The 16,063-nt window shown below is 38.6% G+C and overlaps 1 protein-coding gene across 1 annotated transcript in view; it reads left to right on the top strand.

The window, feature by feature from the left end:
• Positions 1 to 15,069, top strand: part of ZRANB3 (zinc finger RANBP2-type containing 3) — a gene marked incomplete at both ends in the record, with an annotated part of 37,713 nt that extends 22,644 nt beyond the window's left edge. The window contains 15 exon segments of the mRNA XM_082284798.1: positions 1,787 to 1,958; positions 2,346 to 2,474; positions 3,314 to 3,433; positions 4,151 to 4,270; positions 4,784 to 4,963; positions 6,474 to 6,626; positions 7,243 to 7,711; positions 8,683 to 8,886; positions 9,365 to 9,447; positions 10,804 to 10,905; positions 11,758 to 11,900; positions 12,745 to 12,879; positions 13,701 to 14,094; positions 14,518 to 14,649; positions 14,971 to 15,069. Coding sequence (XP_082140924.1) covers positions 1,787 to 1,958; positions 2,346 to 2,474; positions 3,314 to 3,433; positions 4,151 to 4,270; positions 4,784 to 4,963; positions 6,474 to 6,626; positions 7,243 to 7,711; positions 8,683 to 8,886; positions 9,365 to 9,447; positions 10,804 to 10,905; positions 11,758 to 11,900; positions 12,745 to 12,879; positions 13,701 to 14,094; positions 14,518 to 14,649; positions 14,971 to 15,069 — 2,635 coding nt within the window.
• Between the last annotated feature and the right edge of the window lie 994 nt (positions 15,070 to 16,063).

Below are 16,063 nucleotides of genomic sequence, written 5' to 3'. Positions count from 1 at the left end.
TAAATTAATTAAAGCTATTAAAGTCTGAAATAAAGTTGAAGTGCCAGCATTCTGTTAAGTAAAATTATTTATACATTTACTGTTGTTAGTATGAGTTGTGGAGGTTTTACCTTCAGAACTGGAGTTTTTGACTCTGAGTCTTAAGCTCATGGTCATGTAATAATTTATACCTCTCTTTATTATGGGGTCCCTGTCTTTTTGCTGCCTCACCACACTTGGGTGGGAAACAAAGTCCAGTACTTGTTTCTGTATTTCACAGGCTGTCTGTCTTAGCTAAAAATTTCATATATACAACTTTGCATGTATTCAAAATAACAGATCTTTGTCAGCTAAATTGTCTAGCATTTAGACTTAATTTTTACAGTAATAATTACATGGTTTCATTTTCATAAAACTTGTTTTTCTCCCTCCATCATATGCACTTTATCAGTATTGAACTTCAAATAACATGGAAGAGCACTGTCTAATTTTCAGACAGAGAAATGCTATTTTTTCCATGCTGTTTTGACTGAATGCATCTGTAATTTTCACACCACAAGTGCGCGTGGGTACAGCATGGTTAGCTACTCAATCATAGATGATTATCTTATTTTTGGAATACCATAAATGTAATAAAAATCAAGTTCAGGGTTTGGCAAGCTTTCAATGAATAACTTTTTCTTCATGACTTGGCTGGAACAAAACATCCTGTGGTAATAAATTTGATAGGATTATTTTATCCAGCACTTTCCGTGAAAATATGGGTGGTATTTCCTTAGGTGTCCATGGACACCTGTTTTAAAGATGAGATCCAAACTATTTCTGTGAGGTTTAGCCTGCCATTTCTGTCATATCCCCAATGCTGAAGGTGGAGGAAGGAGGCTTTTCTAAGGACAGACATATAAATAGACTAAGGAAGGGATATGAGCAAAAGATTTTGCTGTCTTCCATCAGTGCCATTCCCACTTCACCAGTGCAGAAGTAACTCTCTCAGCCCCATTCCCAAATTATTACAGTCAGCTAATTCAGCTAATTAGAACACTGTTGGTAAAGTCAGTAAGGCTTAAAAATCTCTAAATGATTGTGGGGGTTTTTGTGGCTGTTTGGTCTTTTAATAAAAATTACATGCTTGTAACACACTTTTCTGGCCCTGGAAAATGCTACCTGGGCTTTTCTCCAAGACTGTCATGTTCTTTATTTTATTGTCTCCTGGTAATTCTGACAGAGAAAAGCTGCTGTTCCTGCTGGAACACTTCCTCAAAAACAGCAAAGCAAGGAAAGAACAAGGAAGACTGAGTTAATAAATTCTTTCTCTTTTCAGCCTTTAGCTTCTTAATGTGAAACCTTCTTCCTCTATTTAACCATGCTCATTAAATAGTATTACTTTTAGAGATGATAGCTTAAGCTTTAAATCCTGTCTCTGGCAGTAACTGAGAAGGAATTCTTAGGGAGGGAAGAAAGGAATATTGATAGTGATATTTGCCTTTTTCATGATGGCTTTCCTGTCTGTAATATAATAAAGAATATTCTCAAGGTGGTATATTCTTCTCATTAGTCCATCGAAACAGGAGTTCCAAAATTAAACCTGAAACTTTTGCTTCCTGTGGACAGTGAAGTGTGGGAAGTTGGGAATAGACAGAGGATTGTGTGCAGGTGATGGGCAGTAACTCCTGCAGACAGTGGTGGCTGCTGGGAAGTTGAAGCACACTTTCATATCCAGTAGTGTGATTTAAAATTAATTATATGCTGATTCTATTGAATTTGGAAGATCTCATGTTTACATTCTGTATTGATCTATCATTTTCAGGTTTTTTGGTAAAAGAAGGCAATGGGACTGTAGAGGAGCTTCAAACTTAGAGGAACTACATCAGCTTTTAAGTGAAATAATGATCAGAAGACTGAAGAATGATGTCCTAACTCAGTTGCCTCCCAAAGTCAGGCAACGCATTCCATTTGATCTCCCTCAAACTGCAGCAAAGGTAAATTTTCCGTTTTTGATGAAAACACATTTGTTAGTAAATGGAAGTATCTTCATATGGATATGTATTTTTATGTATGCATGTGTATTATGTGTAGTTACAAAGATTGTGTGAGTATAAAGCAGAGTATCTCTGTTACTGTTTTTAAAATATAATACAACACTCATACAGCAATTTTTTTTGCATCAATGATAAAATTTGTTCTATTTCTAGTACAATCTTCTTTTCTCTCTTCTTTTACTGTAGGTTTTGAATCCTACAGTTGCTTTTAGCCAAATTTGATAGAGTTCTCCGAAGTTCCTAGACATTTTACACTTGAAGCGTAGCTGTTGAGGTAGAACATGCTTTGTACTCTGTGTCTAACTACTGATCTCTTCTGCCAATTAGAATCTGAATGCCACTTTTGCAGAGTGGGAGAAATTAATGAGAAGTCTGAGTTCAGATGCCACTGAAAGCCACTTTTCTCAAGTCATGAATCTGATCACACGCATGTATAAGGAAACAGCCATTGCCAAGGTGAGCCTGCAAGTCTTCCCTTAATATCCTTAAACTACCCAGTGTGTGTTTTTAACCTCATAAAATTGGTTTTATTGGCCAGAACACGAGATGAGGTTATTCAGTTTGTTTTATAATCATGGCATGGAGAAGCACTCTCTTTTTCCCCTGTATGTTTATGGAATAGGCAGAACCCCATTACAATGAAAAAAGAAGTCTGAAAACTGCTGCAGAGTGTATTGCATTAACTGTTGATCACTGATAGATTTTGTTATTAACTGCCATCATTGCTTTAATAGCTTTTGTAAAAGATACTGAAAATTACATTTGACACAAAAGAATTCTATGAATGCTTAAATGGAGCAATATTTTATGATTATGATATCATGAACATATCAGAATTACTCTTTCAGTTTTGATATATGGCTTTATTTGTGTGTGGATGCAGAAGTTCTGATTAACTATTACCTTGTCTGTTTGAAATATGTTTGTTTTTCTCAAATATGGATTAAAACATCAGATAATAACGTCTGAATCAAAAGGGGTTTATCTACATCTTAATCTGGAAGAAGTGCCATGTAATTATATGGTATTGTGAGGATAAATGTGGGGTTTTTTTCTCTCTCTGAAGTAGTGAGTTAGGTTTCTCAAAGACGTCAAGTTGTGGTATTTTTTTAAACAAAATTAATCTGAATCATTTGATTCTTAGCAATGTCAGTGTTTGATAAAGCCTTACATGGATAACAAAAGATACAGAAATTTACCTTTTCATGTTACAAGGAATTGAAAGACATGAAAATAAAAACTGTCTTTTTGAACATTTTGTGTGTCTCAGTAATGAAAACACTCTCTTACGGCAGGCAGGAGCAGTCAAGGACTACATCAAAATGATGCTTGACAATGACAAACTGAAGTTTCTCGTCTTTGCCCATCACCTGAGCATGTTGCAAGCCTGCACAGAGGCAGTTATAGAGAGCAAGGTAAAGCCTGAATAAATGTGCACACAAATCTAACCTCACTTAAACAAATGGCTATCAGCTCTGTTTGAATTCAGCCAACTGCACACGAGTACAGGAATGGAAGGATTTTATGTACATATGGATCAGTGCCACTGCATTAAAAGGGATCATGTGGTTCTGAAAACTGGTTTGTGGTTAAGGATGATGTAAACACACTTGTATCTGGTATGACTTTATTATTATTATTAAATCAATATTGTAGGAAGTTGTTTTCCAAATTTTTCTACCAGTCTGTTTTTTGGGACATTTAACAGCACGCTATCATTTCACCTAAATGTTTAATTCAAAGCAGTAAAAATACTTGCAAACAGCTTTCACCTTATTTTGATCATGGACTCTTAATTATTGCTAGTGAATGGTGGCTAACTTTGCTATTTTATATTGTTATTCTTTTTTTAACATTTCAAAAAATGGTGTCAGGGAAATGCTAGATTCTTCTGTTTAATATTTCATTTCAAGATCCCATGTTCATTCTATCTTCTACTTTTGCAAACAGGGAAACAAATCTACACCTCTCTAGACAGAGACTTAATTTTAAGTCAAAGGGCAAAAGATGTATTCTGATCCCCATGACAGGAATAGAACAGTCCTTTACATAATTTTATTGGGGGACAGGGAGGGATTGGGTCTGAAAACAGATGCTGATGATGTCATTTAGTCTCTGTTTGGATGTTACAGGCTCGCTACATCCGAATAGATGGGAGTGTTCCCTCTGCAGAGAGGATTCACCTCGTCAATCAGTTTCAGAAGGACCCTGAAACCCGGGTTGCTATTTTGAGTATTCAGGCAGCTGGTCAGGTAGGGCAAAAAAGAAAGCATGTGAAATAATATACTTAAAGAATATAGCTACTGAAATCATTGATGACTGAAGTGATTTACTGAAGGTAATTTATCTTCGTGCAGTTTGTCCTTTGTAGACCTTGTGTTCATTTCTTTGCACTAATCATGTTAACTGTTCTAAGCCTCTATTGAATTTACTTGAGCAAAATGATGATAAGCAGCAGCATCTCATTCTTGAATAATTAGAAAAACTTAATTTCTTTAAAAGCACTAGATTAATAAGAAATAGATGTTATTCCATGATGAAAAGCAGTGTGCAGTCTTTGCACAATACTGAAGTATTTTTTGAACCTGAAGCCCAAGGAAGAAATTGATATAATATGGCCATCTGCTGTCGAGGACCACCCTGACCACCCTCTTATTTCCATATTGAAATGTCCTGTACAACCTTTAGCTTTCTTTTGCTTCAGATAATCTGTTGTTTGTGTGTGGAATCTTTTTTTTTAAAATGCATCCCCTTACTCTGCTTAGGGTTTAACATTCACTGCTGCCACTCACGTTGTGTTTGCTGAATTATATTGGGATCCAGGCCATATTAAACAAGCAGAAGACAGAGCACACCGCATTGGGCAGTGCAGCTCTGTGAACGTTCACTTCCTGATTGCCAAAGGAACCATGGATACCCTCATGTGGGCAATGCTGAACCGCAAGGTGGGTGCGCAGTGGGGCCGAGGGGTCAGAGTTCTCTGGGGTTCAGGTTGCACTTCAGTGCCACAAAAGTCTTGTTTATCTAAAACATACTCCTACTCTAAGACAAATTGATACACCTACAATTACTAATCATCAAAATGTCCATGTTTGTTCTGACTTAGTCTTTTCTAGGTTTTTGCTCTTCATTCAAGATGCAACGATAATGAGTCTTTGCCAAGGTGCATGGGATGGTTCATACCCACAGGAGACGGTTGTTTTATCTTCTGGCTTTTTATTGCTGTTGTGGTTCAATTTTAAGGCATTCAGGCATTCTGCTCACTCATAACAGCTAGAATTTGTTGTGGGTTGTTTTTTCTTAATTGAATGAATGTTGTGCCTAAACTAAGCTTCCTTTTTGAGAGGCAGAGGCATTCTTTTTTGGTAGATCCAAGATTATACAAATCTTTTCTTTTGTTGCCATTTTCCACAAGTATCACCCAACTGTTGTTAGCAGTCATTGAATCATAGAATGGTTTAGGTTGGAAGGGTCCTTAAAGCTCATCCTGGCATGGGCAGGGACACCTTCCACTATCCCACGTTGCTTCAAGCCCTGTGCAACCTGGCCTTGGACACTTCTAGTGTTGGGGTAACCACAGCTTCTTAGGGCAACCTGTGCCAAAGCCTCACCACTTTCACAGGGTAGAATTTCTTCCTAATATCAAATCTAAACCTGCTCTCTGTCACTTTAAAGCTAGGAGTAGTTCCAGTCTGCTTTTTTTCCTTACTTGGAGAATCTTTGAGAGTTCACAGAACTGAGAAAAATCATTTGGCTGTTTTGCTTCAGTGACCCCTTTGTAGCCTTTGTGCCCATTCATTAGTGTCGTGTGTTGATAACTGAGGTGTGTTGGTGTTCTGGCAGCTCTTGCTTTCTGGTGTTGCCAGCAGTGTCAATGCAGAAGGAACTGCCTTTCAAACACCAGGTGCCAGAGCCATTTGAGACTGTGATTACACAGGGTTTATCCTGATGCCAGTGCCAGCCTAATAGCTGTAGTTCTTGCATTTGGCTGGTCCTGTATTGTCGTGGTTCAGTTGGGCGGGGTCCATAAGTTACTGTAGTGACGAACTGGTGACCATTTGTTTGCCAGTATATTTACTCTCCTGCTGAAAAATAGTCACTGCTTAAATAATCTGGGAACTGCAAACTGTGTTTGACGTTCAGTTGGGGAAGGAAATTCTGTATTCAACGTCCTGTAGGCACCTCTGAAAGAATCTGTCAGTCTGGTGCATTATAAATCTCCTTAAACATGGCATGGATGGGGCTTAGTAATTCAACAACAGTTTACCTTACAGGTCACTAAAGAGTTCTGCCTTTGTTTGTCTCCACATGCCAAGCAAAACATGTTAAGACTGCTAGAGATGTACACAGTGTATATATTCTCTTTTATCTTCAATAAATACTGACATTTTGTGTCACTGGTTCACTGGTTGTAGTGTGCTAAATACAGCACTCACCATTATTGTCTTCCTGCAGGCCAAAGTCACAGGCAGCACTTTGAATGGCAAGAAAGAGAAAATGCAGGCTGAAGAAGGTGATAAGGACAAATGGGACTTTCTCAGTTTTGCTGAGACCTGGACCCCAAATGAAATTCTAGAAGGTCCCCAAAATGAACTTTTATTTACACATGTAAGACTTGAACCTTTGTCTTTTCTGTTTTCTTTCATTTAAAAAAAATTGTAACAGTCATTTGCTTCAGCTTTTTGTGCAGTTCAGAGTTTACTAACAGAGAAACACCAAACAAGTAGGAAAAACTAAATTCCATTTTAAAACTTATGTGAAGCTGGGAAAAGTGATCTGCTGGGTATAAATGTCATCTACATCTTCTGCTGGGTCCTCATGTTCAGATGACTGAGCCATCCTCAGAGTCAGATAAGACCAAGTAATTTCTGTTCAAATGATGTCTTCATTAACTGTGCTGAATTAATTTGACTAATATTTAAAACAGTGTTTGAAAGCCTTTCCTTGTAATGGGCATCTTCAAAAAAGGCACATAGCTTACCAGTTCTATGTCTCTGCCTTCTGGTAGTGCCATTTCAGAATTTTCAGGAGAATATTGAAAATACTTTTCTAAAATCAGGAGAGCAATGTTGAATTGCTTTTTCTGTTCACTGTTTGTTCTTAAAGTTATCTTTTGTTAAAGATATCTTTTGTTAACAGTTTCTGATGCAGTCATAAGTGGGGTTTAGAGGCCTTTTCCAGCCTAAATGTTTCTGTGATTCTGTGTTCCTTTCCTCTTCCCTAGTTTGAAAAGGACAAACAGCATGACATACGTTCCTTTTTTTCCCCCAAATCCTCCACGGAGAAGAAACGCAAAAGATTTTCTGGTGATGAATTGTTACATAATGATTCAGAATCTTCTGCTGTCACAAAAGAAGAGGATGCAGAGAAGAGTGATGAAAACCTGGATTCCATAAGGATAAGTGAGGTGGATACAATTTGTCATGAAGATACTTGTGAACATGAAGCCAAAAGAGCAAGGAGCATAAGTGGATCTACCCCAGTCAACTCCAGCAATAAAAAGAAAACATCTTTGACTGGAAAAAAGCCCTCTTTGTTTTCAGAAAAAAACAATGAACTCCATCCTTGTGGCTTAAATAATTCAAGTGAAAGTACAGCTTTAAATAAAGTTTGGCACTGCAGTGCTTGCACTTACATTAACAATGATCTGCTGCCTTACTGTGAAATGTGCCATTGCCCCCAGAGCAGGGATGGTGAGTAAGGGGTGCTGCAGAGAAAAAGATGCATTTTTCATTTCAGTTGTGATCAGGCTCAGAAAATACAATCTTTTTGAACCTATGACTACACAGAGGTCCAGGAAAATATGAAGAATTGTGTCTTTACATGAACAAATACCCCTCAAGTGATCCTCCTTAGTCTTGCTTTCCCCAAGGATCTTTTACATGAATCTAACTTGAAACAAGTGAAAAATTCCCATAAAAAGTTAACAGGATATAAATTCCGTAAGGATGAATATATCCTCTGTTTGCTTTGCAGCAAATTTTCCTCTCCTCTTCCTTGAGGTTTATGGTTATTCTGAATACAATTAAACAGCAAAATTTTTCTTTACCTTTCAAAACTAATCAATGTGGTATTGGTGTTTTATTAACTTGAGCATTGCATATTTGTCATGAGAGACATTATCTGGAAAATATGGCTTTTCTTGCTCCAACAGTTCACAATAGATTTCTTTTACTAAATTTATTTAAGCTATCTGGAAAATTAATGAAACATTTTTATAAATCTATGCCCATATTTGTCATTTCAGTTGCAAAGGCTCTTTTTACTTGCTTATTTATTTATTTATTTAAATCTCTATGCATGCTCAAGTAAGGACAACTTCTGAGTTTCACAGCTATAAATCAATGCCTGGAAAGCTACTTTGTGTGTTTATGGTATACAATAACTGTATATAATATAGAATTGCTAGCTGCATTATTTATTACATAAATATTTTGACATTAATCCGGGTGCACAGGATTACGTAAATGAAAAGCTTTGTTCCATGTGTTTGTTCTCTTAATATTAAAGTTAGCTCTAGCTTCCTAAGTGGTTGCACCATAATAATATTAGAGAACAAAATGCCATTTCTTTGTATTTCAGTGCCATGGTCCTGTCTCAGATGTGTTATTAGGTACCTGCCAGGTAACACAAATCATCGCTTTACTTGTTTCTCTGTATGTAGGTGAGAGAAATGGTGAAGCTCTCAGGAGCCAGAGTGAGGAAGGAGTGTCAGAGGAGCCCAGGAGAGATGAAGACAGAGCAGAGGGCAGTGCTGAAGACAGAAGAGGACATTTGGGGGAAATGGGGGCACAGCAATCTTTTGAAATCAGAGAACAGGAAACTCTGGGGACTGAAAAGGAAGAAAGCGAAAAAGAGTGTGGAGAAGGTAAAGTGGGACTCTGAAAGAACAGTTCTATCCCATTGTGAAACTGAATTAAATGCCTCTGGCATGAAAAACAGCTTTTAAATAAAAACCTACATCTTTGAAACACAGAAGTACAAGCACCAGCACGGGACTTTATCATTCTAGCCTGAGCCATTTGTTGAGTTTTGATGCTGGATAAGCCCAGCCTTTCCACACAGGTCCTGGTGCAAACCAGAGCTGACTGACTTCAGGACTGTGTCAAACCAGCAGCTGGGAATCTGGATGGTTTTACTGGAACTGAGGACAGACACAGGCAAAACAGTTGATGGGTCATTCAGGAGAAACAGAAAAATGAAATACACAAATACCTTAATAGTTTGCTGCTTGAGCTCTGCATCTTAGGTCGTTCTGGAATTAGATACATGTTTAATATTATTTCTAATGTCAGAGTAGAATGAATGAAGAAAAATCTTTAATGCTACCATTTTTTCTGTTGTAGATAAATCAGACACATTCCAAATATATGATGGGCTTATGTTTTGTGCAAGCAGGAATACTGATAGAATCCACCTCTATACAAAGGTAAACCTGAAGTATGCATGGTTATTGTCATTTTAAAATAAGAAAGGAAAATGCCCTCTGAAATGTTTCTGTATGTTTTCATTTGTTATGCTTTATGTAAAAGCATCAATATTTTTGTATTAGCTGAAATACAAAAATTAGGTAGTTTATCACTCTAGTTTTCTCTCAATGAAATTAAGTAGTAATTCCTTAGATACATAACTTTCAGCACTTCTCTTGGCTTACAAAATTGGGCTAATACATGAAATCATCTGTTACAAATGCCAGTAACAGTCGTTTAAAATTCCTTTTTATTATTACAGTGTCTTATCACAAAATAACTTGAATAGAATAACATTCAAAATTCAAATAAAAAATGACAGTAAATCCTGACACACTAAGTAAATAAACTATTGCCACCACATTTTCAGAAAGATCAACATTAGTGCTGTGTGTAAGTCAGTAACAGCCTGAATAAAGCACATTGTTGTTAATCTGCAGTGGTGATGGGGTACAGAAAGCAGTAGTTGGGAATTTTCCCAGTCATTCAAGAGGATGTCAGGACTTGCCAGTTTCCTCTTTCAAGTGATAGGAAAGTTCACTGGGAAGATTTCTTCAAATTACTGAGTGAATCAGTGTATTCAGGTGCCACTAAAGCAGCACGGATAACTGAAGGTTAAGTCTTTGGGATGAGACATTTTTATTAGGCTGATGCAGCTGGGAAAAAGTCAGAAAGAGTCAAAAAGTCCTCTTGTATCTGAAAACTTGTTAAATGTACTTACAATGTATGTACATTGTACTATGGGATTAGTTTCATTTTGCCAGATACTGCACAAGATCTGCTGAATGGTGAGACATTGGAGAATTCTGCTTTGACTCCTTCTCTCAAATGTTTGTGAATCATCAATAAGTTCCTTGACCAGATGTACCCACTGGGACAACTTATTCCTTTAAAAATTAAGTGGAGAACTTCTTCAGACATTAAAAAGAAGTATGATAAATAATGTTCAAGAATTCTTACTTTATATTGTAATGAAGTGACATTCTCCTACCTACAATCATTCATTTCCCTTAGAATTCAGTCAAGAGGATTGTAATTTCAGTTTAATATAAGGTGTGTCTGAACTATTTGCAAAGAAAAATATCTGATCTATTAAAAGGTAAAATGTTCTGCCTTGTTACTTTTAGGTAGATTAATATGAATCATCTTTCTTGCATTCGTGCTGTTATCTCTGTGCCTTATTGTTGGTTCTGGAAAAATTTGACCTTGAGGGACTAAATTTAGTAGGAAGGGAGGAGAATTCACTTGAAACAGATTACTTTTTCTACATTGTGCTACACTGCATCTGTAAACAAAACTTTGCTTGTTTCATCTAGGATGGTGAACCACTGAATCATAATTTCATTCCATTGGACATACAGCTGGATAACTGGGAAGACTTACCAGAGACTTTCCAGAATAAAAAAAATCGTGCACTGGTAAGAACAAGTTCTACTGGCACAGCAATATAATATTAAGTGCAGAGGAAATTGTCTTTTAAAAAAAATAAATGCAGAATACTTCCAGGCCTTGGGATATAGGCACAGTTTCATCAGAGCAATCTTATAGATGTTGATGTGAACATGAATTATGCTGTCTGTTACTCTGGCAAATTATTGTGCCTCCTCTTCACATTGCAGTAGAAGGAATCAACCAGGCATCATTTCATTTCTCATTTACAGAATTAGTTCCTAACTTTCATAAGTCAACAAAATAACTTCTTAAAGGTTATGAATTAAATGGTGCACACTCTAAATAAGAATGTTCTAGGTCGTGTCAGAGCTGCAGGTCTGAGCAGGCCTCCACTCTCACTCTCCCTTTGGTCTACTAAGAGTTTTCAAAGTAGTGTCAGGCACAGCTCTACGCAGACATTCAGTTAATTTAGGAATAAAGATCCCATTCATAATGGGGTTTGAGAAGAACACTGCAAACCCAAGTACTCAAGTAAGGAAATCCAGATTTAAACTGGATGGGAAATATTATCTGCTTAAGTTAAAATCTGATTTTCCAAACTAAAATCCATCAGGTGGGAACAAAACTGATTCAAGAAGGCTGGAACTTAAATTTGTAGGAGAGATGCCTGACTGATTCAACCAGCTGTTGTGTGAAGCAGCTACTGAATGGGTTCCACAGATGGAGGGGTGAGGGTTTGAAGAGTTACCTGAAGGCACATCTCTGATTGTAGGAGCTGTTTCCAGCCAGTGTAGAATGCACTAATCCATGGCACTGTTCTGCTGTAATTAGCTCTGTGCAAAGTCTGTCCTGGTGCTGACAGTCATGTTCTCTGCCAGATCCTGAGGTTTGTGAAAGAATGGACTCACCTCACAGCAATGAAACAGAAGATAGTCAGAAAAAGTGGTCAAATATTCTGTAGTCCCATTCATGCTGCAGAGGAGTTGTCTAAAAAGCAGTCAGTGGGCAGCAGCACAAAGAGGTATGTGGGGTTTGGTTTTAATTCCTCCTACTAATTACTGCAGAAAGTTCAATTTTGCATCATTCCTTAGTGTTGTCACTGCTGTGCACAAAACACGTCATTCAAACCTTCTAAAACCTTCTTATTCCCCTCAGTCCCTACTGTTAAGTTCCTGAGGGTGACTATTTTGGCTGTAGGTAAGAATTAAGTAAATAAATAGTTTGCAAGTCCAGTAATATAAGCAGAAGGGTAATAAGTGTTTGTTAACCTCTTGCCTGATTGTGTCCTACCATAAAGTGTATAGAAAACCTACCAGGACTTACAGCAGGTAGGTAAGGTTGTGTGTAGGGTTTGGCAGGTGTTCAGTACAGAGAGATGTACTCAGGAGAAGTTGTCTGAATAGTGGTTTCTATGAACCAATTTTAAGTTTTTTACCTAAAAGCAGTTGTGTTTTACAGGGTTTCACATGAAAATAAAGAAGGGAGATCAAACATAACTAATGGAGCAAGGAGTCCTCCAGAGCTTGTAAAGTTTCCTGGATTATCCAGAGTGTCACTGAGACTTCACCTAACTGAAACAAAATGCCTTTCAGGTTTCACTGTCAGGCAGTTTCAAATTGCTGTCATTTTTTAATTGTTAAACACAAACCAAGTTACGTGTTTGCTGGTTAAGAATTTGGTTTTAGAAAGACACTTCATTTAGTATGAAAGTATATGAAAGTACATTTTCCCAAATTTTATTCACTTCTCATCCAGAAAATGAGGAATGTTTGAAGAGAATATGCTGTCCCAATCTTGCTGTACCGCAGAGTGGATGTTGTTGGAGGGAGATTGTTCCCTTTGCTGACAGGATTTGTCACTCTCAGGTATGTGACCAGGGAGGATGTGGCAGCAGCCTCGCTCTCCAAGGCCAGCAGCAGCGGGGGCAGCGTTCGCCTCATCTCCAAAGAGATGGGGGCTTCTCTGGACAAAGGAGGTGCTGCTCCTGAACCATCCACGAAGTAGGTTTATTAATCATCCTACTGCATTAAGTTCTTTTGCCACTTTTTTTTATGGTACTAAAATTACTTGCTGTGTCTGCTTTGCTGAAGTACAGTAGTTAGATAAGAAACTTGCTGTAGTGCTAATGAGCTCTGTTTTATTCTTACAACAATTTAGATTTCATCTGTTGTCTGCTGACAGAGCTGCTAATTAACTGAGTCTGGCTAAAGCAAAACAAGAGAATAGTTACATGATTCAGAGAAAAGAATGTTAGCTCAGCCCTCCTGTGAGGTCAACATCAAATTGGGGACACAAAATTTGCTTCTATTTTGCCTCAGAATTTTAAAAAAGGGAGCAATGAAGTGAAAATTCCAAACAGAAATTGCCCTTTGAAAAATTTTTCTTAAACAAGCACTGTGTATCCTACTTTGTTTGGGGTAGGAAATTGACAGGCAGCCATGGAAATTGTAGAGAAACCAGGATCTTTCCTTTATTACTTCTGTTAAAGAGGGGGCTGAAACATTTTAGTTTTGTATGTGTACATGCCTGTGGCCATTTCTTTATGAATACAGCATTATTTCAGCTAATAATTGAGTGTAGTAATACGTGCAGAAGAAAAATCTGCCTTGTAATATTGTCAAATTTTGTTTAAATGGAAATGTAAACCAAGTAAAGGATTTGCACTATGCAGGTGTCAATCTGAGCAAGGTATTATTACAACTACAGTGATTTTTCAGAACATAAAAGATATCTAATGGAAATACACAGTGCATAAGCCCCCTCTTGAACTGGGCTGCTGAATACCTACTTTACCCACAGCTGTACTTCATTCTGCCAACAGGTTGCTTTCAGAAACTAGAAATGATCCCTCAGCCCTTCCTCCAGGGCAGACTGACCCCGGAGGCTCCTCCCTGTCCAAAGGGTATCTGCAGGCCCTGGACAGCCAGGGGACCCCGCTGTGTCTCAGCTGCCAGCAGCCAACAGCGCAGCCCCAGCCCGGCTGCCCGGCCCACGCCTGGGACACGCGCTTCTGCTGCCACGCCTGCCAGGAGGACTTCTCCATCCGCTCCAGCCAGAGCTACCTCCGCTCCAAGGTGTTCCAGATCGAGCACGGGGTGTGCCAGTGCTGCCAGCACAACGCCCAGGAGCTTTATCTCAGCATCAGGGATGCACCCAGGAGCCAGAGGAAGCAGCTTCTGGAGACTTCTTGGATGTCTCACCTTCCCCTTGGGCAGGTGATGGTTCTGGAGTTTCAGCAGTAACATCTGGTCTGTGTACAGAGAGTTCAAAGACAGCCAAAAATGTTCTTACAGATTTAAGATAGAAAGGTAACCTAGCACCAACAACAGAACAAGACAAAACAAGTCCCTAAGAACAATCAAATTAACTAAATCCCATTGTCTTCTAACTAATGGGCACAGGCATGAGAGCTCTGATTCTGCAGGGGTACATGTACAGCCAGGGCTGGGTGAAAGTATGTCAGCTACTTACAGCTGTTACTTTGTGCAGTGGGAGTAACTAAAAAATGCCAAGGCTGGCTTTCTTTATCTTGATGAAAACTATAGCTAGCTACTTCCCAGAATTTCCTTGTTCCTCCAGTAGGATGTCCACGTAGTTGAGGAGTGTCTCACCCCTGCCGTGTCCTTTGTGTGCTGCAGCTGAATGAGATGATCCGGAGCCCGGCGGAAGGGCAGTTCTGGCAGGTGGACCACATCCAGCCCGTGTACAGTGGAGGAGGACAGTGCTCCCTGGAGAACCTTCAGACCCTGTGCACAGCCTGCCACAGGGAGGTCAGTGTGTGGAGCTGGGAATCCCAGGCCTCTCGCAGGCAACACCAGAGGGAAGCTGCACTTAGGCTCCTCCTCAGCCCTGTTCCCTCCTGCTGCAGAACCCTGGTGCTCACAGCCTCTCCCTCCCATACAGCCAAGGTGGAAAGGCAGCATTAAACTATTGATATGACAGTTTCCTTTAGATTTGGGAAAATGTTGCCTTAAAATGCAAATGTTTATTATTACGCTATCTACTGTAAAGTTAGACTGGAGCTTAACTGTGAGCTAATGCTTTCTGTTGCCAAGTATCAATATTAACAGACCTGTCTCTCTCTTTTGCAGAGAACTGCAAAACAGGCCAAGGAAAGAAGCCAGCTGAAGAGAAAGTCTTTAGCTACAAAGTATGGCTGTGATATCACCAAATTTTTGGTGAAGAAGTAAAATGCACAATACATTCAGGTACATTGTAACTCTGAAACCAATATAGTTACAGTTTTGCACTGATTTAACAGAAATCTATCAAGGAATTAAACCGAAGAAACCATTTGCAACAGTGATTGTCAGAGTGCATCCAAAGTACTTATCATCATGTTTTTTTATGGCCCTGCTTTAAAGCTGAATTTCTGTGCATAACTTTAATGCCATTTTGAAGAATTATGGTTTCTCTTGCAGGGTAGATAGGCCTGCAAGAATTTAAGGAAGTTCTGTTGAAACTGCTGGTGGTGTTACAGGGTTCAATTGTATTGGGAACATCATGGACCAAGATGATGTCTTAGTTTTAATTCTTTTTGTTGTTTACACACCAAAACCACAGAATAAAATACAGCAATTATGAAAAAAACTAGCAGGAGTGAGTGATTTGTCTCCTCTAATTCTGCTCACCCACTGAAGGCGGACTCTTGCCATGGACCTGACTTACAGGACTTTGGCATTTAGAACTGATGTCAGTTGAATTCTGTTTTTACTTAAATCAGCTTGTATTAAAATGTTACTCAGAATAGGAAACATTAAATATTAGCAATTATGTCCTCAAAGGCAGTTCCTGGGAAATGCTACAGTCAAATTCTCCTTAACGAGATTGCAGAGATGCTGGTAATTTTGTACTGCTTACCTGGCTTGCTTTACAGTTAAATAAATACAGTTCTTTCTCCTGGTGATTTCTTTTTAATGCTCTGTCTCTCCTCACCCCTTGAATGCTGCAAGGCAGTTGTAAGCTCATAAAGCAGAGCTGTACACAGCACGTCACCATCACAGTGCAGGGCTGCAGTTTCAACTACAGCTAGTTAAAATAAGGTGAAAAGCTTTCTGAGTTATCCTTCTGAGAAAAATCTTAAAGTTACAACTCTTGAACAGAGAAAAAGACTGTTTAAGACAAGGTTGTTGCATAAGTGCACCATTTTCTACAGTCAGACTAAGAGGACTTTAGCTGTGTTAA

The sequence above is a fragment of the Coloeus monedula genome, assembly GCF_965178545.1.
Source record: "Coloeus monedula genome assembly, chromosome: 7".
NCBI classification, from domain to species: domain Eukaryota; kingdom Metazoa; phylum Chordata; class Aves; order Passeriformes; family Corvidae; genus Coloeus; species Coloeus monedula.
Note: the sequence above shows the minus strand (reverse complement) of the source record. Positions and strands in the feature narration are given on the sequence as shown.